Source organism: Gouania willdenowi, chromosome 5 (assembly GCF_900634775.1).
Source record: "Gouania willdenowi chromosome 5, fGouWil2.1, whole genome shotgun sequence".
Classification (NCBI taxonomy): Eukaryota; Metazoa; Chordata; class Actinopteri; order Blenniiformes; family Gobiesocidae; genus Gouania; species Gouania willdenowi.
The window spans coordinates 30,236,037-30,263,651 of NC_041048.1; the positions used below are offsets into that span (position 1 = coordinate 30,236,037).

At 38.8% G+C, this 27,615-nt stretch overlaps 1 protein-coding gene across 1 annotated transcript in view; it reads right to left on the bottom strand.

The window, feature by feature from the left end:
• wnt4 (wingless-type MMTV integration site family, member 4) overlaps nucleotides 1-26,428 on the bottom strand; it is a 184,944-nt gene extending 158,516 nt beyond the window's left edge. Inside the window, exon 1 of the mRNA XM_028446959.1 lies at nucleotides 26,271-26,428. Coding sequence (XP_028302760.1) covers nucleotides 26,271-26,371 — 101 coding nt within the window. The 5' untranslated portion in view covers nucleotides 26,372-26,428. The remainder of the gene's footprint in view (nucleotides 1-26,270) is intronic.
• Nucleotides 26,429-27,615: the final 1,187 nt, after the last annotated feature.

Genomic DNA, 27,615 nt, shown 5'->3' on the forward strand with positions numbered 1-27,615 from the left:
CCTTCAGCAAAAATAAGGTCAGAAAATTGTTTGTATTTTCTACAGTGAATGATACAAAAGGAAGGATTGACTTTGTGGATACGCCTCACTGAGGCTGTTCCGAGTTGTCATTTTCCCCATGTTTCTGTGTTTCCAACACAAACAACGAATGTGCTGCCGTGTCATGAGATATAACTTGTTGGGAGAGTATGGAGGCTATATTAAATAATTGTTTATGTTTCTTTAATGGTGTTTATGATCTTGATTTTGTTAGATGGCTAAATGCTTGTTCATGTGGATCTTGTTGGGTTTTTTTTTTTCTTATCAATTTTATATTTTGATAAGCGCATTGAGAGGACTGTTGTAAATTGCTTTATACAAATAAAGTTGATATGAATTGAATTAACACTTGCCAGCAGAAACATATGAAATTGTCTTTGGTGGTCTTGATTTGCAACGTGCCTCCCCAACCCCAGTGGTCACAGCACGTCACAGCTGGATAGGGGATATAGTGAAAAAAATGTGGACTCATATGGGGTGCCAAGTGTAAAAATTTAGTATAAAAGTTTTAGCTAACACATTTTCATTATTTATCTCACTTTTCTCATATTTTCCTATGTAACAGTGTGGTTACGGTAGCTGGATAGATAAGGCACTGTGCTAGAAAATTTAAGGTGTTGGGTTCGAGCCTACCATGGGCCATCTTTTTTTATTTCGTCTTTTTTGTCTGCTTAGCAGACCAGTGTTAAAATGACGTGATGGCCTGAAGTTGAGACGACGTCTCTAATGGGTGCAGAATTAAAATTTTTACAACATTTTAGACATCCCCAAAAAGACAAAATTAGAAAAGTGGCCCATGGTGGGCTCAAACCACAGACCTTTGGCTTTTACACTTTACAGTTCCTTTAGTAACTGTGTTGCGGGAGTGTAATGTGAAGGGCAGCTCATCCACCTGCCATGATCACGCGCTCAATCTCTGCCGCACGGAAAGAACCAGCCATACATATCACCTAGCCAAGCGTCGGTGAAGAGGTGGGTGGGAGCGGTTTTGTGTGTCTCTGCTTTTGTATTGGTAGAGGTTACAAGGGGCGGGGTCAATTAGCATATGTGTGAAACATTTAAATTCCACATTTAGATTTAGATTTAACATTTAACATTTAGATTTAACATTTAACATTTAGATATGATATATAACATTTAGATTTAAACATTTGGATTTAACATTTAGATTTAACATTTAGATTTAACATTTAGATTTAACATTTGGATTTAACATTTAGATTTAACATTTAACATTTAGATTTAACATTTATATATAAGATTTAACATTTAGATATATTTAGTTTTAATGCTTTTTTTTACCTCTATATATGTGGGTAAATGTTGTGTTAAATGTAGGAAATGTGCTAAATATGAGAAAAGTGAGATAAATAATGAAAATGTGTTAGCTCCACCTTTCATACTAAATTTTTAAACTTGGCACCCCATAGACTCAGTCATACCAAAAATGCAAGCATTAAAACATTTGTTGCAGCACTCACTGCAGGCATCTCTGGATAATGCTGTGACAAAGACCTGTCTCTCAACCTCAAAAAGTTAGAGCAGGCAAACAGTTCAATATAATTGTGCATGCTCCATTAATAGATTTGCCTTTTCTCAGAATCAGAATCAGAATCAGAAATGTTTAATGGCCAAGTACAGTTTTAAGGACAGTACAAGAAATTTGTCTTGGTAGATGGTGCACGAAACAAAAAAAAAACAAAGAAAACAAGAACAGAGGAACAACCCAGCAACAATAATAATAATAGTGATAAATATAAAGGATGAGGGATAAATAAAGGATAGATAGAGCATAAGGATAAATAGGATAAATATACAGTATATATCAGTGCAGTAGACAATGTCATCATGTTAATCTCTCCCCTCCTTCCAGAAGGGAGAGATTGAAATAGTTTATGACCGGGGTGGGAGGGGTCGGCCACAATCTTTCCTGCACGCCTCAGAATCCTGGAGGCGTGCAGGTCCTGGAGGGAGGGCAGATTGCAGCCGATGATCTTCTCTGCTGAGTGGATGATACGCTGCAGTCTGGCGTTGTCCTTGGCCATAGCTGCAGCGTACCAGATGGTGATGGAGAAGCAGAGGATGGACTGGATGATGGAGCTGTAGAAGTTCACCATCATCTTTGTTGTTCTCCTCCCAATATTTAACGTTACACAGCCTTTTCGCCCAAATATTTGTCAAAGACGCTGTGTTATGTGCGTGAGGAGCTTGTACAAGCAAGAATATGTTTTGCGGTCTATTAAAAAGCAAACCGTGGTGGACAGCCAAGGTGGGCGGAGCAGATGGAACATCTTGAAAAAGGGTGTCTGGAGCAGAGGGCCACATGCCATGGGGTCAGCGTGATCAAATTTTGCCTTAAAGCATAAGAAATGACAAATTAGTTTGACATTGATGAGTTTAAAAGTGGGCCGTCTTCATAAACAGGGAGGACCCTTTTTATTAAAAATGAGCACCCTTTTTATGAAGTGGAAGCAATCCCTATCCAAGCACTTGTCAGACACAGATTGCTTGGAAAGGATTCATATTCCAACCATCTTTAACTACATATTACTAGCTTGTCATTCATTTCAGGGAACTCGAGAGAACAGGGGTAAGATGAGTAAAACATTTTTTTTTTTTTTTTTTTTAAGAATTTCTCACTTGACAAAAGACTTGTGTGGGCCTGCATGCATGTTTGTGCATGTGTGTTAGAAAAAACAAGGCTCATTTGAAATCTCTTCTAATGTATCTAAATCATCATTTTGGTTAATGAGTGATACTAAAATACATACTTAGTCATACAAAAAGATTTGACCAAGATGAAACTATAGCTTCTGCGCAGGCAATTTTGAGCAAATGCTAATTGGATTTAATTCATTTAATGCTTTGATGACAAGTACCACAGTATAATATTAGCTCAATCACACATCTTACAGAGCTTCAATGCTAGTCATCCTCTGAGAGCAGTTTGGGGTTCATTGTCTTGCCCAAGGACACCTCAACACATAGAAAGATATTATTCATCAATTTTCGAAGCCAGTCACCTGTGTGCAAGACAGCAGCTGTTTAAGTTGAAAGGCAGATTTGAAATGGCTGTCAAAAATTCAGATACTAAGACGAAAATAAAATAAAAAAAACACACACAAATTGCACTGAAGCTGCATGGAGATGTTTGGTAATTGGTTTTTGACAAATATTTATTGGCTGGAGTGGAAAAACTGATGTTTAAAAATGCAATTCTTTGCATTGACTCTAATTGTTGGAGTAGTATCAAAATTATGTCAAATATTCAGTTTTTGAGATGAAATCTGATATTTTCCAAACTTCCGGTCTAATGGCTCCAACATTTTGTCAACTTTTTAAAATAGACATTTAAATTGTATATAAATAAATCAAAAATCTGTGTAGAAAGTCTGAAGATGTAGCAAGTTTGGTGTCAGTTGCACAAAAATTGTGGGAGAAGACTTAATGAGTTTTGCATGTGTGACTAAAATTTTAATGTACAAAAGTTCCTTTGGTGTGGTGGTTCCTCTGGCTACATTTGGTGAAAGTTGCAAATCTGTACCATCTATGGTTGATTTGTTGTGAATTTAGTTAAAAAAGAGAACAGTGGATGCCTCTATCCTGACTAACTACAGACAAATTGCTAACCTTCATTGAGAAGCTGGTCTTCAACCAACTGAGTCAATTCTTAACCTTCAACATAATATTGATAAATTTCAGTAAGGCTTTCATTCTCATTACAGAACAGAAACAACTCTTATCTAAATGATTAATGACAAACTTGAACACTGATTCAGGAAAAGTGTCTGTTCTAATTCTATTGGATCTAAGTTTTGTTGCACAGGTTGTAAACCTGGGTTGGACTAAATGGAAAAGTACTGCAATTATTTAAGTCCAAGGAGCAATGTTATTTTGTAAGCATTGGAAACTTTGAATTTGACAGATAAACAATGTTCTGTGGGGTTCCTCAGGGCTCTGTTCTTGCACCCCTTCTGTTTAGCCTCTATATGCTTCCTTTAGGACAAATTCTACAGAACTGTAAGGTTGATTATCAGAGCTACGTAGATGAAAAACACTACTGTATATCTATCAGTGAACACAGATGACTATGGTCCCATAGAGGTGTTGTGTGACTTCTTAGAAAAGGTAAACTGCTGGATGAGTGAAAACTTCCTTCAAATACAGTAAATAATAACAAGATGGAGGTGATTATATTTGATAACAAGGAAAAAAGGACTACTGTCAGCAAGTACCTTAGGTCTCGATCTTTAAAAGCTAAAGACCAAGTCCGAAGCCTTGGTGTTTCGATGACTCAGATCTGACATTCAGCAGTCACATCAAATCTATCACAAAAACAGCTTTCTAACACAAGTGTAAGGTTTCATGGCTGAGATCAGGAGAAGCTGGTCCATGTTTTTATCTCCAGCAGACTGTTGTAATGATGTAATTGTAACGGTCTTCTGACAGGAATCCCCCAAAAGAGCATCAAACAGCTACAGCTGGTTCAGAACGCTGCAGCTCGGGTCTTAACCAGAACAAAGAGGTCAGAGCACATTACTCCAGTTTTAAAGTCTTTACACTGGTTCCCAGTCAGCCTCAGAATAGACTTTAAAGTTCTGCTGCTGGTGTATACATCTGTGAATGGGTTTGGTCCAGAATACATCAGTGACATGTTAGTCAGGTATGAACCCAGCAGGTCTCTCAGATTTATGGACACAGGTCAGATAGATCCTGAGTTCACAGCAAACGTGGTGACACTGCTTTTAGTTGTTATGCTGCAAAGAAGGGGAACAAAGTGCCAACAGAGCTGAAGTCAGCATCCAATGTGATCATTTTTAAATCCAAGTTAATGGTTCTATTTTTCTCTACTGCATATGACTGAAAGGGAGATTTTCAATCACATTGTTGATTTAATGCTTTTAATTGTTAATGTTGTTGATTTTTAAACTATTAATTGTTTTCTGCCGTGCTTTAGCGCCACCTTTAGGATCATTGGCCTATCTTTGCAACTGAGGCAACAAAAGAAGGAAGAGAAAGAAAGACAGGGAGGATAACAATAGGTTCCTGGCAGCAGATGCTGCCTGCTCCCTAATTAAATTTGACCAGTTGCAGCTAGAATATATTGTTTACTTACTTACGCATAAACACTGAACGACCACAATGTGCAGCTGCTGGTAAAATCTGACCTTGTAAAATGAGTGGCTCTGTGTGTATAAAAAGTGTTGAGTGGCTGGGTAAGTGTAATTTCATGTTGGGTTTTATCTGTTGGCGCCAAATCTTCATTCCTAAATATTTCTGACTAGAAACACATCAAGTCAGCCCATAGCATTTTCAATACACACGCGCACACACACCCACAATCTATTCAAAATAGCATTAGTGTTAATATTAGGTGGCTTAAAGATATCCTGCTTCATGTATTAATTGTCTGGAATCTGTTTTTAACTTCTTTAACAATGCAAACTAAAGAAGCGTCTGTTAATTGGAACACATGGCTTTAACTTTTCCTATAACATGGGTGTCTCACCTCAATCCTCAAGGTTTTAGATGTCACCTGTTAAAATGCTTTCATATCTACTCTAAATACAACAAAATTACCTTTAAATTAAAACACATCTCACATCGAAGAACATCTCAATCAATCAATCAATCAATACCTCATCTTCAAAGCACTTTTCATACAAAAATGCAGCTCAAACCAAGTTCACAACACACAGACACAGGTTAAAATAAAGACAATGACATATGACACATGGCTGGGTACAGATGATCTGGGGCCTCATTTATAAACGCTGCGTACGTACAAAGCGTACGTCACAGATGAGCAAAGTTTGGGATTTCTAAAAAAAAAACCTAATGTGCGCACTTCCACGGCAGCTCTGACCCTGCTATATGCACAAAATCATAAGAAACGGGAAACTCCGACGCAAACAGGAGAAGGATGAAAATAATGACAGGTCTGTGAAATTAATAGAATTGGGGTGAAATAATGGAACACATTGAACATTTCACAACACATTATTTGAACGATGCATTTGCAAAAACGGAGGAAAAAAAATATACTGACTGGCTAAATGAACATTAAAACGTACGATCCCCTCGATTGTACTTCAAGTTTTCAGAGCTACCTTCTCATTTGCTATATTGCCCGTCAACATCCCTGCCATTTGCGGCTTCTCCATCAAAGGACTCGTAGCTGGTATCAAATCCATTTGCACTGCACAGATCCCTCTACCAACAGCTGTCAGAAACAATGTATTTAATGGAAACATTTCTTGTCAATTTTTATTTCTGGAATTAATTCTGTTTTCTGTCTTTCATCCATGACCCTCTTCCGGAGATGCCTTTCTCCAACCAGCAACAAGAACCTCTCTTGCATGGAGGAGGGGAGTACAGATGTTGTGCTCAGTTTGCTTCTCACCTTTGCCTTCTCTGCCAAGCATGCGGGCTCCAGCCGGAACGCTACTCTGCCCAATCCTTCAGCTTCAGAGCTGCAGCAACAGCAGCTTCTATAGCCCCTCGGTTATGCCCAAGGCAATGGGCTGCTGGTCATCTTCTGCTTACAAACGACCTGAGGCCAAAGCGATCCCTAAGGCTCCAATACCACAAAATAAAGTCCCTACATTTGTTACTGGTCTCTATGGAGAAAACTGTCGCAAAGAGTTCTACAGTGTGCGTGTGCATGCAAGCATTCACAAGAAGAGCAGTGGGTTTTGTTCAGGAGGGTAGGGTGGATCGTGGAGCTTCTCACAATTCTACAAACTGTAGCTTTAAGGACCCAGATCAGGGCCCCAGAATCAATGGGGATTTTAACCGCTCAAATGAACCAGATTATTTTAGTGAGGGACACAGATGAACCCAGATCCATAAAATCAATCAAAATTTTACCAGTGCTTATAGTGAATGTGCTGGAAAAAAATTTCAACAGACTAAAGCATAATATTCTAAAGATATTTACCATCACAACAATTAGTGAAGCAGCAGATCTTCACATGCACATATAGGTGAGAGAAAGCCAGACCCAGACACAAGATTGTATACTGCAAAAGAAGGTCAAGTTACAGATAACATGGCATGGTTATAATGCTCTAAAATAAAACTAAAAACAATGGAATGTGCACTTTTAGAAAAATGCATCATAAAACACAAATAGCTGGAGACGCTGAAAACATGGAGCGACTGAGTAAGCAAAACACTTAGAGCAACAAATATTCTGACACAGACATGAACACTGACAAGCATAATACAGTACTATGTATGATTCTACTTTATGTAGTCACTTATGGAAAATACAATTTATGAACATAATTTATTAAGTTCTCAAAATGCATTAAACATTTACTTTCAAAATATCAGACCACTGAGAGTGCATCTGCATTTACATTTTATTACCTCACAAACAATCTCATTATTGTGGCTCCAAAGTCTACAAACTGTTCTTACTCTTGATTAAAGGGTCTCTTTATAGGACTGAAAAGGTTGATATATAGTTGGTGTGGCTATTTGTTTTAGTGAAAAGTCCACTAAACAAAGCATGTGCAGGACTAATGTAAAAATCTAGCTCAGCTCCAATCTGCTGGTGCAGTGGCAGAAGAAACTCAAAAACAACATTTGATCATTTAACATTTCTCTTAAAAGTTATTGCAGAACATTGTCCCATCAAGACATTGGCATAAACAAGAAGCTGGCAACATCCCTGCAAAGCTTTCAGTGAAAACCAGGACTGCTTGCTTGGCTAGACAAGACCTCATTGTCCCAGAGTGTAATGAAGTGAAATCAATGTGCTAGTCCAAGGGGGGTGGGCAGCCTTAAAGGCTAGTTTGACCTTTTTGTTTTGGTAATATTTTACCCTTAGTATATCCTATATCACTATATGATACATCAGAGTGCAAAGTTAAATGGCAAAAAGTCAAATTCACAAAACAGTAAAAAAAATCATCAAACATTTTGAAAAATACAATTTCATAACCAGTTCTTAGAAGTTTGAGATCGTATGATAAACAGCTTTTAGGTTGTTTTCATTTTCTGTGATAGTAGCAGAGCGATAGACAAAACATGCAAGATGGGTTATTTGCTGAGCGACAGGCTGCACGCCAGTCCATAAAACCCCCTTTTATAAGGTAACGAAGCACAACCTCTCTCCCCAAGGACCTGCTCATGAATGAACCACTGATATACCCTCTCTATGTTTTAGTGTGTGTGTGCATGGGGAGGGAATGTTATTCTGAATTAGGTTCCTAAATGCAGTCATCAGTGTAGATTTAACAAGTAAATCCCAGATAAGAAAGGTTGATATAGAAAAAGCATTAACGAAGGTATTGTTTTTCATTTGTAGCATTTACCAAGCCAAGCACACACACAAAAACGCACACACATATACATGCTCACATATTAACACTTGTGCCCCTGCCAAATAAACAGTGTTGGTCAACCATGGAATGCTGAGGTATTTACGCTAGATTGTGAGAATTAAATTCCATCGTACTGCCTCATGTTTAACAACACAATCCTCTGAGCTGCTCAGACTGATTCCCCTCGGCTCCAAACTTGCTGAAGTGTCTCCTATTATCCTTGTATGACCCTAATGATTTACCTGTTTGAGTTTAAAAAAAAGGCTTTTTTATTTTCAAAGCAAAACAGATTGTAGCTTTAAAGAACAATATGAAGCTTGGTAAAGAGTTTATCAAGCATGTTATAACTGAAAACTCATCATATTGTTATTGCAATAAAATACATTTATTCATTTTAAGCAATAAAATAAATTTATTTTGTAATGGGAGCAGGTAGGAGAGACTCAAGGTAGGAAATAGAAAGGGTGCAGGGAAGAATAGATTATTTTACAGTGAGGGTGAGATGTGAAGTTGTTGAACATATTGTGCTTATTGTGTTGTGTAATCAAGCCAGTATAGTGACAAGTGTGAAGCTTAGCTTGGCTGTGGACAGAGGGAATGAGTGAGTGGTAGTACCTAAAGCAGGTATTTGGGATTAACGTGTCTAAAGTAAAGCCCAGTATGAGTTTTATCCCACATCCCAAGGCGTGCCAGTGCATCGTAGACCAGTATATGTACAGAAGCCGCTTCCGCAAACCCAGGAACTGCCCCGGGCCCGAAGATGCAGCCAGGCTAGCAGCCCCCCAGACGCCCCCAAGATCCTAGGCCGAGAGGCAGCCACCGCCCCCAACACACACATCCGAGGAAGCCCCAAGCAGCTGAGCACCCAGCGCATCCCACCACCGACCCCCCCCCCATAGACCATTACAAGGCATCATGGTTTTACCCTACTGCTGTTATTTTGTTGCAATAATAACAATGCTCATTAAGTTCTATTTCCACAAAAAAACAAAATTTTGAATATGATTTACCAGTACACCCAGACCAATTATAAATGACCATGTTGGAAAGTATGGATATGGACCTAAAAGTGCTATTTTAGTCAGAGAGATAAATGTTGTTTTTGAAACCATTACTGCACATATTTAGCTGGAGAAGGATGTTTGTGCTGTAACCTTTGTAGGCAGAGGGATTGAACTGTCGTACCATCTGAGTAGTAGCACAATAGGCTATAGTGATAATGGTGACACCTTTTTAACCAATGGCTCACTAAGATAGTGAACCAAGGTTCACTATCTAAGTCTAATGCTGCGTTCACACCGAATGCGTCTTCTGCGGCACCGGTAGCATCTGCCGTACGAAACATACCGCAGGGTCCACAGAATCGAAAAATGTCCCCATTCGCTTTTTACGCACTAAGCAAAGCCCCGCCCACCAGCGACACATCCAACTCGGTGAGTTTCACTGCCTGCTGAAGCGAGGAGCGGCGCTCCTTTTTGTCCTCTAACAAACATAAACCACCAGTGAAAAAAGCCGGTGTGATTAGCAGCTAATGCTATCCTAGCTTGGTGCCGACTTTCAAAGGTGAAATCTACAGAGAGAACTTTTACCTGTTACTACCACCTCCTCACTGATTCTCCTCCACGCCAAATCCAGTGTCCGTGTTGATGGCCTGATGTCATCGTCAACAAAGACTCTGATTGGCTTTCGTCAATTCAATATTTTAAATTCTTGTGGATGTGCGGATATGCTTAAAATTGTGAGCGCGCTCGCACGGCCAAAGCACTTGACGTGCGGATCGCACCACACCGCTGCACAGGAAAGATTTCACATCTGGGATGCATCTATCCGATGACTTTTTTTATTATTTCATATATATTTCAAACAAATGTATTTACCAGTTAGATTTAGTTTCAATCCTTGAGAATTCACCTTTACAGTTCTACATGCAGCCCTGCCCGTAGTCATTTAATATGCTGTAAATCATTATGTTGCAAAAGTAGTTTCCAAAGCTGAGAAATTGTAGTAGCTCTTGTATAAATGTGGTGTAATTGCATTTTTAGAGTCTGGCTCTGTGGCGGGAATCCATTCTTCAACACAAGGCCACTTTAACCTGCAATAATTACAGCAAAGTTATCAAAGTTGCTCTGACTCATTACAGCGAGCAGGGACCTGATGACTGATCACCATGTGTTTGTGTTTGCATCAGTGTTTGAGTGGTCAGGTGAAAGGGATTGCTGTGACCGGGATAGGCTCATTACAGAACCACCTGCGTGTGTGTGTGTGTGTGTGTGTCAGAATAGATGTAGGGTCACAGGGTCATGTTCTAAATCTTATTCTAACAACACAGCGTCTGTGTCCTCCTCCCTCAATAAATAGAGACAGTCATTCATACATACCACCCATCCATCAGAGCCCCCAACACATCAACAAGACAGGAAAAGAGAAACAGAGAGAGAGAACTTAAACAACTCACTATAGAAAAATGTGGTTGTGCTATTTAGCTGATTAGACATTACATTCAACATAGTGGTTTTTTTTTTTTTTTTTTGCTCGTAAAACTGAGTCCCCCCCTTTCTTCACAAAAGGAATGTTATTTCATATGGTGGATTAATTTAATCTAAATAATAACCATTGAGCTATTTTGGTTCTGAGTTAGGCAAAATTAATTAGAGCCTGTCAGTTTAAACAGAAGCAAATGAAGTGGGGTGGATTATAGTTTTATTATCAATGCTTTAATAAGGAGAAATCTATATTTCAGTGAAGACTATGGTAATATTTTCATCATGCTACAATGAATTGATCATCATACCCAGAAAAAATAAATGTAATTCCTGTTGCATCAAACTGCTCAAATGTTGCCCAAGTCATTACTGTTAATATAGAAATACCAAAACGTATGCAGTGATGTTGATAGGTTTTCAGTGTAGTGTTTCAATGTTATTTCTTTCTATTTCTTATATTGTTCTATTTCTTAAATTGTAGTGTTAAACTCTCTTAATGGTAGTATGATATGGCTATAATTAGCAAATATATTAATGTATGTTCAAAATGTATCTGAAATTAAATAAATACAATTCTAAATCTGAAAAGTTTATTGCAGTGGCAGGTTATATTGCACTTTTGTAGCAACATAAAAGAGCACCAAAATAAATTACTAAAATTCAAATGAAAACAAAATGGTGTCTGTTGTACAAAAATAAATTATCAATAAAAGTGCTGATTTTAACACAAACAAAACATTCTCATCATCATGACAGAGTCAAAAAATAAATTGTCACCAAAATAAGACAAAATCTTCTTGTCTGAAGATCAACTAAATCAAATGAACTGAGTCAATCACTATGAAACTTAAAGCACAAAAATTTAACTTAACTCAAAGTCTGTTGAGAAAAATAAAATGATCAGATATGTTTGTGGTGTATTGTAAGCAGCTAGTTAACTTGCTAGTTGTTAATGTAGCGGCTAAACTAGCATGTACACAATGGGATAATGTCTGCGCTGAGTTAATGCATAAATGGGGTCCGCTGACGGCTAGGTTTCTTTTGATAGTTACTGTGATTTTAAACATAAGTTGATGTTCACAATGTATCGTACCTAGCAACATCACTGCTTACTACTTAGAAGTTTATATCTTTGACTTAGGGCCCTATAAAATCCATTTTATTTTTTTCCAAACTTCATTTTTTTTCCCAAATTCTGTTTTCCACTTCAATTTTTTTTAATTCTGTTTTTTTAAGAAATATTTGTCATTTTTTAAGGAAAATATTAGTTTTTAACTCCTGTGAAAAAACAAAATAAATACTAATAAATAAATAAATCATAATTAAACAAAAAATCATGTCAAAAATTAAGGGAGATACCATTAAAAGGTAGATATAAATTGTAGTGACATGGATTATTCTGACAGCTCCTTTTTAATTATTCATATGTCATATAAAGATGTATGAAAACAGCATTAATGTCACCCAATTTCCTCTCAGGCATCAATGGTTTACTGAATCTGATCCGGTTTAATGATTACGGTTTGATCAACTTAGTTTAAATGAACCTAATTTAAATGATCCTATCTTCTGTAGCTCTGATGAGATGTTGTTAGAATGTAACATTCTAATAATGTTTCTCCAACGGACTTTTATTTTGTAAACCGGAAGTTCCCACTTAAACTGTTGTACTTGAGGTAGCTTGCTGACTGTGAACAAGTACCAATAGACACGGACAAAAGGCTGGAATAAGAACTAACAACACGGACTGAGTTATTCTTAGTAAACCAGACACAACAGTTCAAACACTGAGCAGGTGAAAATGACTAAAGCTGATCACGTTCTCACGGAGCACCGCTGCGCTACCCAGAAAACGGACAGAGCTTTACAGGGGGAGGGCGGTGCACTTAATAAGCGGCCCCAGAAAACATTTTGAAATAAAATTCACGTTAACTTGCTAGTTGTTGTTGTAGCGGCTAAACTAGCATGTACACCAGGGGATCGTGTGTGCGTTAAGTTAATGCGTAAAGGTGTCCGCTGACGGCTAGGTTTGTTTTACCAGTTACTGTGATTTTAATCAGAAGTTGTTTTTCACAATGTGTCGTTTTTCATGGGAAAAATGAGGTGCGTCCCTGGGACGCATTGATAGTGGATTTCAGGTTTTTATGCATCAGGGACGCAGGACACGTACCTTGCAACATCACTGCTTATGTAGGCTATTCTGCTCCTGCACATATTTTACAAAGATGCAAACATAGCATCAGGGAATATTTTCCTAGATAGCAGCTGTAGACTGCTGATAAAGAAACCCCTCCATCCATACATCTACAAACTGTACATGAACACATGTACAGTGGTAGCAGAAGGTGTTTGGACAGATCATGTCTGTTAATATGAAACGTTTCTATAAATCTCATGATGCTTTTAGATAGTGCTTCCCAACTTGTACCTCCAGCAGTACTCAAACATTTTGTAAGGAGTGGACTTTTTATGAATTCATTCACATAATGACTACTTTCATATCCTATAACCATATGTCCAAAAAACAGTTTTTCCACCTACTGACATTAAAGCAGAACTAAGCAACTTTTTCACCTTAATAAATCTTTCTCGTAGTCACTCTGAGGGTAATACTAGTGTTTATGGGGTGATTGGGGGGTCTTTCATCTCCCTCAGAAAACCACGGTTGCAACTTTCACTGCTTCCGGACCGTTACTAGTCTCGCAGCTCTGTTCTCGTTCTCGCGACAACACGTACTGCTTTACGACAGCCCGATACACACTAAAGGCGCGTTCACACCGAACGCGACTGTAGTCACTTCAATTGCCCGTGATGAGTCGCTTTAACACAGTGGTGCTTTTTAGTTACTTCATCACTCCAGGGACGTCATTACCATGGAACAATTGTGTGTGTGTGTGTGTGTGTGTGTGTGTGTGTGTGTGTGTAACCACTTCACTTATCATAAACAGGGCTGCTTTTACGCTATAAATGGTCAACTTAGTTACTAAAGGATGAGTTCACTCAGAATGTAGGTTTATTCAAGAAGGTAACCGCTTTAATTTTGTCCCGGTACATTTAGGAAGCCTCCCGCTGCCAGTCTAACTGTAGAGGGAGGGAGGAGCTGCTCTCTCGGGGGGTGCGGAGAGTATAAGACAGTGACATAACCAAAAGAGACCTTTAGGGGGAGTGCTACTTGTTTCTTTGTTCTGTTTTAAGTGACATCTTATGAAACCACTAAATAACTAAGCAAATATATTCCCAGATACAAAATATGTATGAATGCACACAAAGTTGGAAAACACTGCTTTAAGCTAATATCCATTATCCATAGTATTGTATTAGGTGAGGATAGGGTCTAATTCCAGTTGTCGAGGCTACACTGCGCATACATTTTCTCCTCCAGCTTTACAATGGTGTTATAGGGATGTAGACTTTGAAAGGGATACTCTACCTAAATTACAAAGACAGCTCAACTAAAATATGTAATCTTTACTAGTAGGAATTAGATGCGATTTAAAAGCTGCATATACAATAAAAAGCAATTAAAACACATGCTTGAAGTGGTCGACATATTTCACACAGTGATTACTTAAGAAAGTGCACCATCCCTATAACTCCAACTGGCTTTAATAGGTTAAAGACACATCTGATCTTTGAAATTATTGCAATGTCTAACCCGTTTTTGGTATAATCCTTGTTCAGCTGGAAGGCATGCATTGATCTGTAGTAAGATGGTTGATTGTTCCACCAAAACGCTGTGCCACCATGCTGAAGCTCTCTGTCTATCAGCTTTCCTTTACTATGTGCTCTATCAGCCTCAGAGACTGGAGGGGTGACCACTCCAAAACCTAATAAGATTTGGCAACTTCATTACGTTTATTACTTTCTACCATTTCAAACTGGCTAAGATATCATACATTTTAAACCTTATTCACTTTCCTTCCCCTGGTCCAGAAACTTCCATTTATTACCAGTATTTGTTTTTCATTGAAGCAAACGCCTAATTTTAGGCATAAAGAATGAAAACAAATAAGCCTATATAACAGATGTATGACTTCTGCAGTCACCTGCTCCCATGCAATTTTCCTTCACTTGGACAACGTCCTGGGCAAAGGAGGCACATCACATCCGTCCTGTGTGCTGTGCGTGCCTGAGTGTGTTCACTGTTCCCACAACTTCCTAAGTTTGTTTTTGAACTATTCACAGAGATGTCCAGTGGCTATGCCAGTTCTGTCATCTCGCTGCAGAGAAGATGCTCAGTACAGCCTCCTGACTGCTGCTTTCACTGGACAAATGTGTGACGACTTTCTGAAAAATCCACACATAGACCGCTTTGCTATTATGGCCACATCCTCAATTTTAAAGGAAAAAACATAGCGGCCTGTACACTGTAAAATACATATATAAAGTGCATTCATGATTAGTTGCGTTTCGTTTTAAATCTGGAGGTGGTTCTAAGCATATCATTGAAATACAAAACTAACCTGCTTTCATACTCGCTGCACAAAACCCAACTCAAACATTCCGTACCTTGTGTGTACCTTTTCCCAAACTGCCAGATTTTAATTACCCATTGCCCATGACAGACCATCTGACTCACACAGCTTTTTTTCTACTGGCAGATACTCACTGACCTTCGTCATCTTCAGCTAACAATGACTTCTTAACTACTTTAGATGAGATCAGGGATATTCCCATCTGTAATGTGTCCAGTTATCATTATTAACAAGGCAAAAAGACAGTCTGGTGGTTTTAAATCATTGAAAGGGAGTACATAAAGTATAAAGATGGGCTGACTGGACACCAAGTACCATCACAAGTAGACAAATTACAATGGAATCTGATATCCTTGTGCTTGTGTACAATGCCTTTACCTCCCTTTAACATCTGCTTATTATCTATGATAGTGATCGCAATAGTGGCGTTAGTGGAGAAAATGTGCTGCATTTCAAACTGGAAACTTTTGCCAGATTTGCAGCTTAACATCATGGATATTTATTACAATGACTCTTTTCTAAATAGATGAAAGTTTAACCATCACTGAGCAGCTTTATTCTCTTCTGTATTTTGCCACAGAATGCACACATAGACACGTGATTAACTTGATAGTTGAATTTGATTATAGAAACCCGTTAATTTTCAATCAGTCTGATTGACTCGCAGTTACACTGTGTTTTTTTTAACCGTTTCTTTAATTCCAGTCCACTATTTCGTGAAAGGTCCTGAACCTCTGCACAGGCTTTGCACACTGAGATTTAGATGACATATGGACCAAACTAGAATGTTCTTTTCATGTATCCATAGCATGGGAGAAGTAAGCCTATTTAAAAAGCATAATGAGAAAGCAAGTGTAGGGAATGTATGTCTGGTTGTAGGCTCTTGTGTTTGTGCACACACACAGATACTCAACTCCTCCAGGACTACGACATCAAATCAAGACTTATTAAAAGAGCACTATTTCAGTAACATTTACCCACTGCTAGACTCGTAGGTTATCACAATATCAATAAATCCTATTCACTCTCTGGCAGTTAAAGTTACAGTGCGTGTGTTGGTATGCCTGTGAGTGTAAGAGTTTGTGTTTGAGTGATATATTGTCTCTGGCTTTGGGAACTCTTGGAAGTTTCCCTATACTGTCCACTGGAGGGAGGGGACTGTAGTTGTCACGACAACATGTCATTTAGAGGCTGGAACCAGTTAAGCCCACCATAAAGAGACAGGGAGCCCCTCCCTCTGTGCATGCATATGTGCACCACAAATGTTGACGTCTGTTAGCACTTGTCCACTGAGCCTAATAACAGTGACAAGCTGCTGTGATCTCAACTAATGCTGCACACGCAACCAATGCACGAAGCTGTTTCAAAAACAACCAAACAAGTGGTAGCAGAGAAGTAACAATTCTCCAATGGGAATACTCTATAGACAATACCTTGTGAGATTGACTTCTGCAGTTTATTAACATTAATGAAATGAAATGTTCTTGTCATGTTTGATAATCAGGAAACAGAAGTCAAATATATATATATATATATATATATATATATATATATACTTAAAGTTTTAATTAGTTGGAATTTTATATAACTTTTTATAGTTATTGCCGGCCTCCATAACAAACTGTCAGCCAGTGGTATGGTGTTTTAGCACTTCTATCTCATAGAATAAAGCTCTGTGTTTGATTTCTGGAACCAGGGGCCTGTCTGTGTGCAGTTTGCAGGTGTTTCTCAGATTTATGTTTGGTTTCCCTCACAATTAAAACATGTCTGTTAGGGGCTTGTTAATGATTATATAGGTGTGGCGTTCACAGCAGTTTGGGCCAACCAATCGCAGATCTGCTGTTTTGTTATTTGTTCTTCAATGACAGATAAACTTCTTCACCTAAATATTCATTACACAGTGGCAGATGATTCTGCATGTAATGCTTTGGGTAAGGGTTTCTAATGGTCTTAAGAATAAACGGTTGTGTTTAAAATGACTTAACAGATGTGAACCACAAAGTTATCATTTTAGTAGAGCAACACCAGAGTCTGTTTAGGGGAAGAAAACAGTAGCACAGAGGGATTTGAACAATATGTGGAATAAGATGAGAAAACTAGTTGTATTAGCCTCTCATTTGTATCTCATTAATAGACCACAAGGTATCGACATTAACATTATTTTGTAACAGGGTTGCTATCCATGGTAAAGGCTAACCGTAATCAATCAATAACAGATATGTGAGCCTCACCTAAAAAAAAACGGTATTTATTTTAACTAAAAAATTATTTAACTACCTCTGTTATTGATTAGCTTCGAACTATTCCCCAACAACACCACTATGATATATAGTAGATACTGTATATCACCTACCTGGTGCAGGGCAGTCGATAACAGTTTACTTATAGTGACTGCTCTGCCTTTGAATTTGACCAAAGCTTAGCCTAAATTTCAACCTTGAGCCTAAACTCTGCAGTTTTATTTTTCAAAGAATTTTGTTTCATCCATGCTAGTTACTGTTCATATAAGCCCACAGGAAAACTAAGATACCAAATGCATAAAATTGCTTGTTATAAGACAAATCGATTGTATTAGATATAACTGATGACTAATACCTGTAATGTACTAGGTCTGATTTAATCCCTATATTATTTCCAGCATGTCTTTGTGCCAAAACCTTGTCATGACTGACCAAATGTGTTTTTGATATTGCACATTTTAAATGCACATTAATTCAGAACATACCAAATTTTGGTATTTATCATCATCCTGTCCTAATCTTTGGAGCTCAGAGAACTTGACTAACAAAGGCAGCCTGGGTCAGTGGCTCTTGGGGAAAGCTTTCATCACAGTTTGCGTGTATCTGGGAGCTGGGCCGGGAGACAAAATGGGCTTGTATGTGATTTTTAAACATTAAAGCATGCCAAAATTACTTTTATCCAGTGACATTTAAAAGAGCTTTATAGAGCCGTGTGATTATATTTAATGCATGACTTAAGACACTGTTAAGTGGACTCCTTTGGTTAGCAGAGGTTTCAGAATTGCATGGATCCCACTAGTTCAGCTGGAAAACAACTCAAGAGCAAGCATGTCGGGAGTCAGAGAGTCAAGAAGTGCATTTCTTCTTGGGTTTTATCAAAAAATATTAGCACAGAAATTGTATATCATTGATTTATTTGCTACTAAAATTAGACAAATCAAATCAAAGGTATTTTGGGCTGAAAAGGACCACTTCCTACTCAATATGCTCCTGACTGCTACCAAACCTTTATATATAGATATGAAAAAAAAATCTAATTAATTAGAAACTTAATTACTTAATTTAAATTAACTGCTGAACAATATTTCACAATTTAAACGGATTTTGGTATTTGACTGAATCAATAAAATGAGCTTAAAGGTCCAGTATTAAATGCTATTTTTCACCCATCTCCATTTGTTCTAAGTACCCCGAAAACATAGTATTTGAGGTTTAATTTTGCTAAACTCAACTGTTTTCCAGAGTTTTAGCCCTCTGAAAAGTGACTCCAGAGCGGTCCAAAAAATGGGCTGTTTTTGGGCCTACTTCTGCATATACATGAGTAGATGTTTCTGTAGACGCTGACTCCACACAAGAGATGATCACTAGCAATTTTCTTTCACTATCCACACACTCTTTTTATTGTTTTCAGCCACATGGCTGCACATTACAGTAAAACACATGGCTATTTAAGCGGCGATTGTGATTGTGTGTGTGCGGCAGCAGCAGCGAATTCAATCAGCTAAGTCAGCTGCTGCAAACACTCACCGGAGCTGCTACGTCACTTTCTTGTCATCCTCTCCACTATACTTAATACAGAAATAGTCCATTCAAGGTGATAGTCCACTGTTTTGTCCAACCGCTGTGTCACATTTGGTCACAAACACGTCAGATCATCTCAAAGGCAAAACAAGGTGGTGTGACGGATACAAAAAATGGAACTGCTCCGGATGCTACAACATTGCTGCCCACTGCTCCTCAGGGAGGGGTTAAATGCAGAGAACACATTTTGTGTATGTAGCTTTACATATATGACAGTAAAGTATAATACTGTATATAAAACCACATGGTTTGTTTTAGATGTGAGGTAGTTTGAAAAGGAGGAGTTCACTTTCTTATATAGGGTAGGAGGAGCCAGGACTGTCAGAAGGAGTTTCCGCTATGTGACGTCAAGTAGCGAGAAAAATCCAATTCGCCAGTTTGTAGCTGACTTTTTACAAAATGTGGACGAACAAGGGAGGGAAGAAACAGAACATTTTCAACTTTGGCCCTCTGAATGAGGCTAAATGGATTATAACACTGTAGCAAAACCATTTAAGTGATTTTTTTCATAATACTGCCTCTTTAAACAACAAAATTGGGTTTATTATTTTCATCACCGAGTGCTAACGTATTGTGCAATATGAATAAAGAATATTATAATTGCATTGTTCACAGACCAAAAACTTAAAAGTATTTCTTTGTTTCTCACCGTGACTACTAATGATTTGCTGTTTTTTCTAAACATAGCAATTGCATTTGGCAGGAGAAACATTGACTTTTTTTTTAAAGCAGCAGAGGACATCTGTTCAGTTAGACCTTCATGGTAAAGTGCCAAAGTAGCACCGTCCTTGCTAGTAACATAAACAAAAAGGGCTGTTCTAAATTATATATTATATATGGTTTATAATATAATGCACTGAATAAGCAGCTCAAGTACTACCATATATTAAATCCATTTATCCATTAAAACATCATTCAACAATATTTTATGTAGCTCACCATTTAAATAAACGATTATTGGAAATGTTTGCATTGTTTGCAGTGTATACACAACAACTAGAAAAATAGTTTAATTTTTGGATAAAGTTGAGTAGTGATTTGTGGTTTGTGTGTGCATGCATGCATGTTCCTTCAGGAGTAAGTGAGGTAACTTGAAATCACCAAAGCCTTAAGTCTTTTAATGTAGTAAACCGCTGTCTTTTGGTGCTTGTGATCAGATCACCAAAGAATGTTGGTACATTCTCACACACAGGCACAGGATCACAAATTCCCCATCTTTATGACCCTGCCATATATCAGGCCTCTCTGTCCTGCCTCACCCATGCACCCACCCACCACACAAAAAGTGGAAGCGTGCATCTGGCAAAGGTTCTGGTAAAGTTGTGTGACTGTGTTCAGATCAGCGCCTGCCACATGCACACTCCAGTGATCCAATTCAAGTAATGTGTTCTTTGAAGACAGAACTCAGCATCACACACACACACGCATGCGCGCACACACATACACACGGTATAAAACACATTACAATGCACGCATGCACACAAAGACTGTTATCAATCACTGCACTGGCATTCTCACACTATGACATGTTCTCCTTCAGTAAAGCAGAATTTGAGGCAGACCACAGATTTTGTTGGCCACAGACTGTGTTATGAGTGGTCAATTCTCCTCTGTTGTGTCTGAAACTTGTGTTTGAAATGTTTTTATGGTTAAAAACTTAGAGATTATATAATACCAAAAACCTTACTCCGAATGGAAAAGTAAAGAATGAATGAAAATGTCAAAATTGATAAATGACTGAGTCAAGTAAATCTGTTATACCCTTCGTTTTTTGGTTATTTTGTTTTAAAACCAAAACAAAATAACAAATAAACACTGTGGTTATTTTGTTTTAATGATTTAAAGCCAAAACAGAAATACAGCACAATCAAAAACCAGACTAGCAGTTTTTTTCAGTTTTAAAATTAAATCTTCTGTTTGTGTGATCTTTGGATATTTGCGGGAAAACTATAGGACAAGAGCTTCATGTTTTAAGCTCACCACACAGAGAGGACCCACAGATGGGGGCAGTCTATTACTCTACTGTGTTTGATAAAAATGATCTTGGAGCAAGTTGTCCATGCACCTCACACCAATGGCGTAATTTGTGTCAATGACATTCCGTTAAAAAGTTATTGATTCTGTGAATATCTGCCAACTTTACCAAACAGTGTTACGGTCCAAATAGTATCCAAATAAACTGGTGACTATTGACTGTGATGCTGGAGTGAGGAACAATAGGTGTTAGAACTTCTACGATGTGACACTTTTGCAAAAACAATTACAGCTTCTTTGAGGACAGTAAAAATATTTGTTTTGAACGTTATAATACTGTGAGCCACTAACAGCAGCTGCGAAAACACACGGAAGTTGATCACAAGTAATGAGGAGCACCAGTAGATTCATTACACCACCTCTCGTTTCTTTAATCGCATATCATGTGCATGTTTTACATAACATCCTTTTTTGTATTGATGTATTAATAGCATTTCAATTCATTAGTTGCGTGACTTATGCGTTGCTCCTTTTTTTGTCCAGGAGTAAAAGTCTGCCCCCGTGTGTGGGTATACTTTGTGTGGTCAGCTTAAAACATGAAGCTCTCGTCCATAGTTTCACCGTAAATATCCAAATGTCAAATGTCAGAAGATTTAATTTTACAATAGAAAAATGTTGCTTGTCTCATTCTGTTTTGGTTTTAAGTCGGTAAAACAAAATAATTTGGTTTTAAAATGGAATAACCAAAGAACGAAGGGTACATGGATTCAAGTACAATACCAAATACAGTATTTATATGTGCACTTAATCACTATTTCAGTAGTTTTAAAGGATTCAAACATAACGGTCATTATCTGATAGCTCTCAATAATCTAACTTTTTAATTCAGACTAAATGTGAGCCACAATTACTGATTCTTCATTGGGAAACCACCTTCTGCAAACACCTGGGTTTGCAGAAGTGGTTCTTGCGCAAACATTGGTCGTGGACGCACTGGCATGCCTTGGTCTGCAGGTATATCCACTCACCATAAAATAAATTCATTTATTTAATTGCAATAACAAAACATGCATTGATGTCGTAAAAAAAGATTGCACTTCATGTAGTTTTCACCTTCGACAGCATGTGCAAACAAAGTAAAAATAAATACATTTAAAAAAACACTTAAAGGGTACCTGTAGTGAAAATGTATATAACAAAAAATGTGTTTAGTGTATTACCAATAAATAAAATTTGCACCTTAAAAATAAATAAATAAATAAATAAAATTAAAAAAATAAACCATTAAAAGGACTTTTTAGAACTATTTTATATCTTGGAGAATACACTATGGAGAGCCGCCAATTTTGGTCAGGTTATAACGCACTTTTGTTGATTCCTGTTAAGCAGTTGCTAGGCAACAGTGTTCCGTTGGTCTACACAGTTTCTGAACAATGGCATAGTGTAATGCCAATGGATGCAATAACGAGAGAAAAACGGAAGAAATTTGGTGATATATGAGGACCCCTTTAAGCTGAGCTGATATGAGAGGCATCTGCGGGCTAAGGTAATGGGTACAAAATGTCTGAAATCCGACGTGGTCCTTCACAATGCAGCTTGTAAATGTATTTGTTCAGAGCACTACTATATTTCTGCTTACAGAGGATACTCTGGGTAGCTGTCATGGCACTGATCGCATCCCGACCAGATTGTTCCCTCTTTTGTCCTTGTGGCTAACTGATTAACTCTGTCAGGAGAACTTAATCGTTCCTCGCAGTTAGTTGCGCATCATCCCATTAATGAACAGATATCCTTTCATGCAGCTTTCATCCTAGTTGCTGACCATATTTTTGCACTTTCAACACCTAAATACTCATCAATCAGTCTACATCTCTACCTTCCACAATGCATCATGTCTTTAAAGCGACATTGCAATTCAAATGGCCGAAATGGTGGCTCTCCATAGTTTAAGCACATATTTTGTTCAATGGTAATACTGTACATTAAAAACATTTTTGGTTATATACATTTCCACTACATGTACACTGTAAGCCTTTGCTGTAAAATTAGATTAAAATTTGAACAGTAATATATTGTATTCTTTTCATATAATATATTACTGTGACCATATAGCACCTTGGGAACAAAAATATTAACTTACAGCACCTTCACACTTAACTGTAATTTACCACAATTTACTGTAAAGAGCGTTGCATCATGGGAACTTGCAGCTAGACCAAAAAGTGAGGGAAAAAATAACGAGTAGGGATTATTTTCTCTATCAAAATTTTTTTTTCCTGCAGCCAGCTGAGCCAGCCACTCAACGTCTGCTACCTGTACCTGCTACCTGGGTGTCTGAACCAATGTAAGTAACATTTTCCTGGCTTACAATGGCCACATTTACATGGGAGCATTAATCCCTCTTTAATTCAGAATAACAGTGAATTACTCCTTAAAATGACCTTGTAAACACTTAATTCCTCATGCAAATTGAGTTTCAAAATAAACTTCAATCCAAATTAGGAGGCTGGTTTATTCCAGGATGGCCGTCCAGACTAGACCCAAGACCAGGGCCGGTCCTATGCAATTCTGGGCCGGGGAGCAAAACCATTGAGGCTGCCTCCTTTTGTGTACTTTTTTCTTTTCTTTTTACCTCTCTCCATTTCTGGCAACCTGATTTATTTCTATTTAGCAACATGTTTGTGACTGAATCGCAAGCGTCTCTCTCAAGTCTCTCTTGCGCATGCGTGGGCAATACAAACAAGACGGGGAGGGGGGGGGGTGGGTGACGACACAACTTTTTACACATTTTTGGTAATAACTCATTATGGGCAAATAAGGAAAGTGACTGTAAGACCAACATACAGCAAGCCTCTTGTACTGAGTGACAAAAAAAAAAAAAAACTCAACTTTTGGTGGGATTGGGAAGGAGGCCCCCCTCCCCAGGCCTGGGCCCGGTGCAATTGCTCATGTTGCTACCCCTGTAGAACCGGGCCTGGCAAAGACCATTTGTTTAATAAGAGCCTTAAAAGACATGAATATAATGAAACAAGTGGATGGACGGAAACAGAAATATGAAGATATTCACACGGACACATGGACTTACTAAACACACGGACCTCGGCAAACAAAACGGTTTCATCGAGGCATGAAGCACCAGAGCTTCACTAATGAAGCTCAGATCATTATAAAGTTTATTTTTCACTCATCATCCTGTATAGTGGAGGCACAGCAACTGTTGTATTAACTGCTGGCTTTGAGTGACCAAAGTACGGACTTCTATCTCTTTTCTCCTGCTCCATCTCTCTTCTGCTCCGTAGAGCAAAGTGAAACTGTGTGTTATTGTGGAGCTGCTGCTTCAAAACTACAGTCAAAATAAAGGTGAAAACAGTTCTCATTGCAATAACAAAATATGCATTGCTGTCTCATAATGATTGCACTTCCTGTGGTGTTGACCTTTGACAGCATGTGCAGACAAGTAGAAAAAAAAAAAAAAGAAAACAATCACGTTTCTCCCCCTGTCCAATCAGAGCCTTCCCAACCCCAAGGCCGAAAGCAGAATTGAATAAAGCCGAATAAACCAGTTTTCTATGTAAACCTCAATTCAGGAATTACTATTTCCATGTAAACACAAAGCAGAACACTATAATGCTGAATAAGTTTATTCAGAATAACTCATTTCAAATTAAAAAACATCATGTAACCGTGGCCAATATCGTGTGTAAATTAAATGTAGACTTCTGTGGTGAAAGATTTTTCCAATTTTTCTGCATACAATTTGCAGCATTGTGCTTGTCTTAAGACTTGTTCAGCTGAAAGCGTTATTTGTGTTCGTGCTTTTACGCCAAGAACTCGGGCTCGAGCCCCGGTCATGTGCGGTATTTGACTGTCAGGTCTAGGTTCAGCGCTGCGGTCGGGCAGCGTTTTTCAGCGTGACCTCGACGAGTGTGGAGTGGGAATACAACAGTGATGTGCCGTCAGGGTAGGCAAGGTAGGCAGTGCCTACCCAAGGATGAATTGATATTTTGATTATTTGTTTTAATTATAATATAATTATAAATTATTTATTTTCCATTTCCAATAGCCATAAGTTTGAAAGTGTCCGCATTTTGTGTGTTTCATAGCCCAAATTACTAAACAGCGCTATTTCCTGGAACAGCTGCACAATCTCACTCTGGTGTAAGGCAGAGGGAGGCCACACCCCCTGCCAAAGGCACTATATTAAATAATTGTTTATGTTTCTTTAATAGAGTTTTATGATGTTGATTTTGTTAGATGGCTAAATGCTTGTTTATGTGGATCTTGTTGGGTTTTTTCTTTCTTATTATGAATTTTATATTTTGATGAGTGCATTGAGATGACTTTGTTTGCATTGTTTGAATTGCTTTATACAAATAAAGTTGATTTGAATTGAATTAACACTTGCCAGCAGAAACATATGAAATTGTCATTGGTGGTCTCGAATTGGCTTAGTGGTTAGCACGTCCGCCCCACAGCAAGAAGGTCCTGGGTTCAAGCCCTGGGGTGGACTAGAGTCCTTTCTGTGTGGAGTTTGCATGTTCTCCCCGTGCTGCGTGGGTTTCCTCCGGGTACTCCGGCTTCCTCCCACAATCCAAAAACATGACTGTAAGGTTGATTGGAGTCTCTAAATTGCCCATAGGAGTGAATGAGGGAGTGAATGGTTGTCTGTCTGTGTTGCCCTGTGATGGATTGGCGCCCTGTCCAGGGTGTACCCCCGCTCAGCGCCCTATGAGAGCCGGAGATTGGCACCGGCAGACCCCCGCGACCCTGTTAAAACGGGAATAAGCGGGTATGAAAATGGATGGATGGATGGGTCTCGATTTGCAATGTGCCTACCCAACCCTAGTGGTCACGGAACGTCACTGGAATACAACCATATGTGTGTGCCTCTCAGCGCCAATCCTTGGAAAACAGCCAACTCAGGTTGTTGAATGTTATGTACCGTTTGTGACGTTATTGTCCGTACTCACAATCTTAAACCTGTGATGTGTGTGGAAAAAATAAAAAATAGTGGGACAATTATTTTCCCCCTGCTTTGGTGTTAAACACATGTCACGGCAGATTTTAAAAAAACATGGTAAGAGGCGGGCAGCAGTCTCTCTCTCTAACCACATCCACACATACACACACTCGATAGTTACTTACCGGTTTATCCGCTCCGTTTTCCGCTCGGTTTCTCCATCCATCCATCCATCACAGTAGTCTTGGGTGCACACAAGGCCACCGTGAAAATCATCCATAGCCATAGTTAGTAGTCCCTAAAGTAGACAACGTACGATCTCTCATTTCACCATCCATCCATTCAAACCGTGCACCGCGCACACTTCCGGGTTTTATCTTTCACATGCGGGACGTCGGCGTCTGACGTCATCAGTGACGTCAGCGCAACTAACAGTTTTCGTAACAAAACTAATTTAATTAATGTCATGTTGGCAGATACAACGGGGTTGAATTAATAATAAATGGCCCGATTTTTACATAGATGTTAGGGTGGAAATGAATGGGTTTTTAGGTAGAAAACCCTGATTATGGTTTTTAATGGACAAGGGGGAGGAGCCAAGGGCTATAGAAGGGAGCCAGTCTCTGCTCTCCCTGTCAGTGTATGTCCTGCCTGGGTGCAATGAAGCGCTCCTCTTCATCCTGGAGTTTTTTTTGTTATTGTTCACTTTATGGAATAAAAGCACTAAAAATGTATATCCTGGCTATGCCATCATTTATTTAATCGAGAACCACGTCACATATGGTGTCAGAAGTGGGATTAAATATATAAGATGGCCAGCCGCAGAAAGAGGAAAGGACTCCGTTCCCAGCCAAAGTTTGAAGAGGAGTATGCTTCTGAGCTCCATGAAGGGGGTGGTCCCACTGTGCCACCCATGTCGGAATTCATGGGCCTGATGAAGGACTTTATGGATAATCAGCAGAGGAGAGAAGAGGGTCTGATTGCAGAGATCCGTAACCTCCGTACAACGCTGCACTCACCTTCACCTGCATCCAGAGTTGGAGATCCAGGAAGTTCCGGGACGAGTAGTCCGAGTCCGAGGATGGCCCTGCCAACCCCTGGACCTTCAAGACGACCCCAAGGTGAGTCGACAACACTGTACCGGCCACCAGGGGAGAATTCTCGTGGTCTGGATAATGCGCCACCACTGGACTGGCGACCATACTCTGTGGGATACTCTGTGGAGCCAAAGATTCCTCCATTCCAAAGTGGAGAGGACATTGAAAATTACTTGTTGCGGTTTGAGCGCATCGCTAAGACGTGGAGATGGCCAGAGACTGAGTGGGCCTGCCGTCTGGTGCCACTTCTGTCCGGGAAAGCGTTAGAAGCTTATACAGCTATGGACGAAGATGAAGCTCACTGCTACAGAGACTTGAAAACTGCTTTACTAGCAAAATTTGACATTTCCCCTGAAACGCACAGACAGCAGTTCCGTTGTCTCACTGTGCCTTCAGGAGAGACCCCGACGGAGACATATCACCGCCTTAAAAG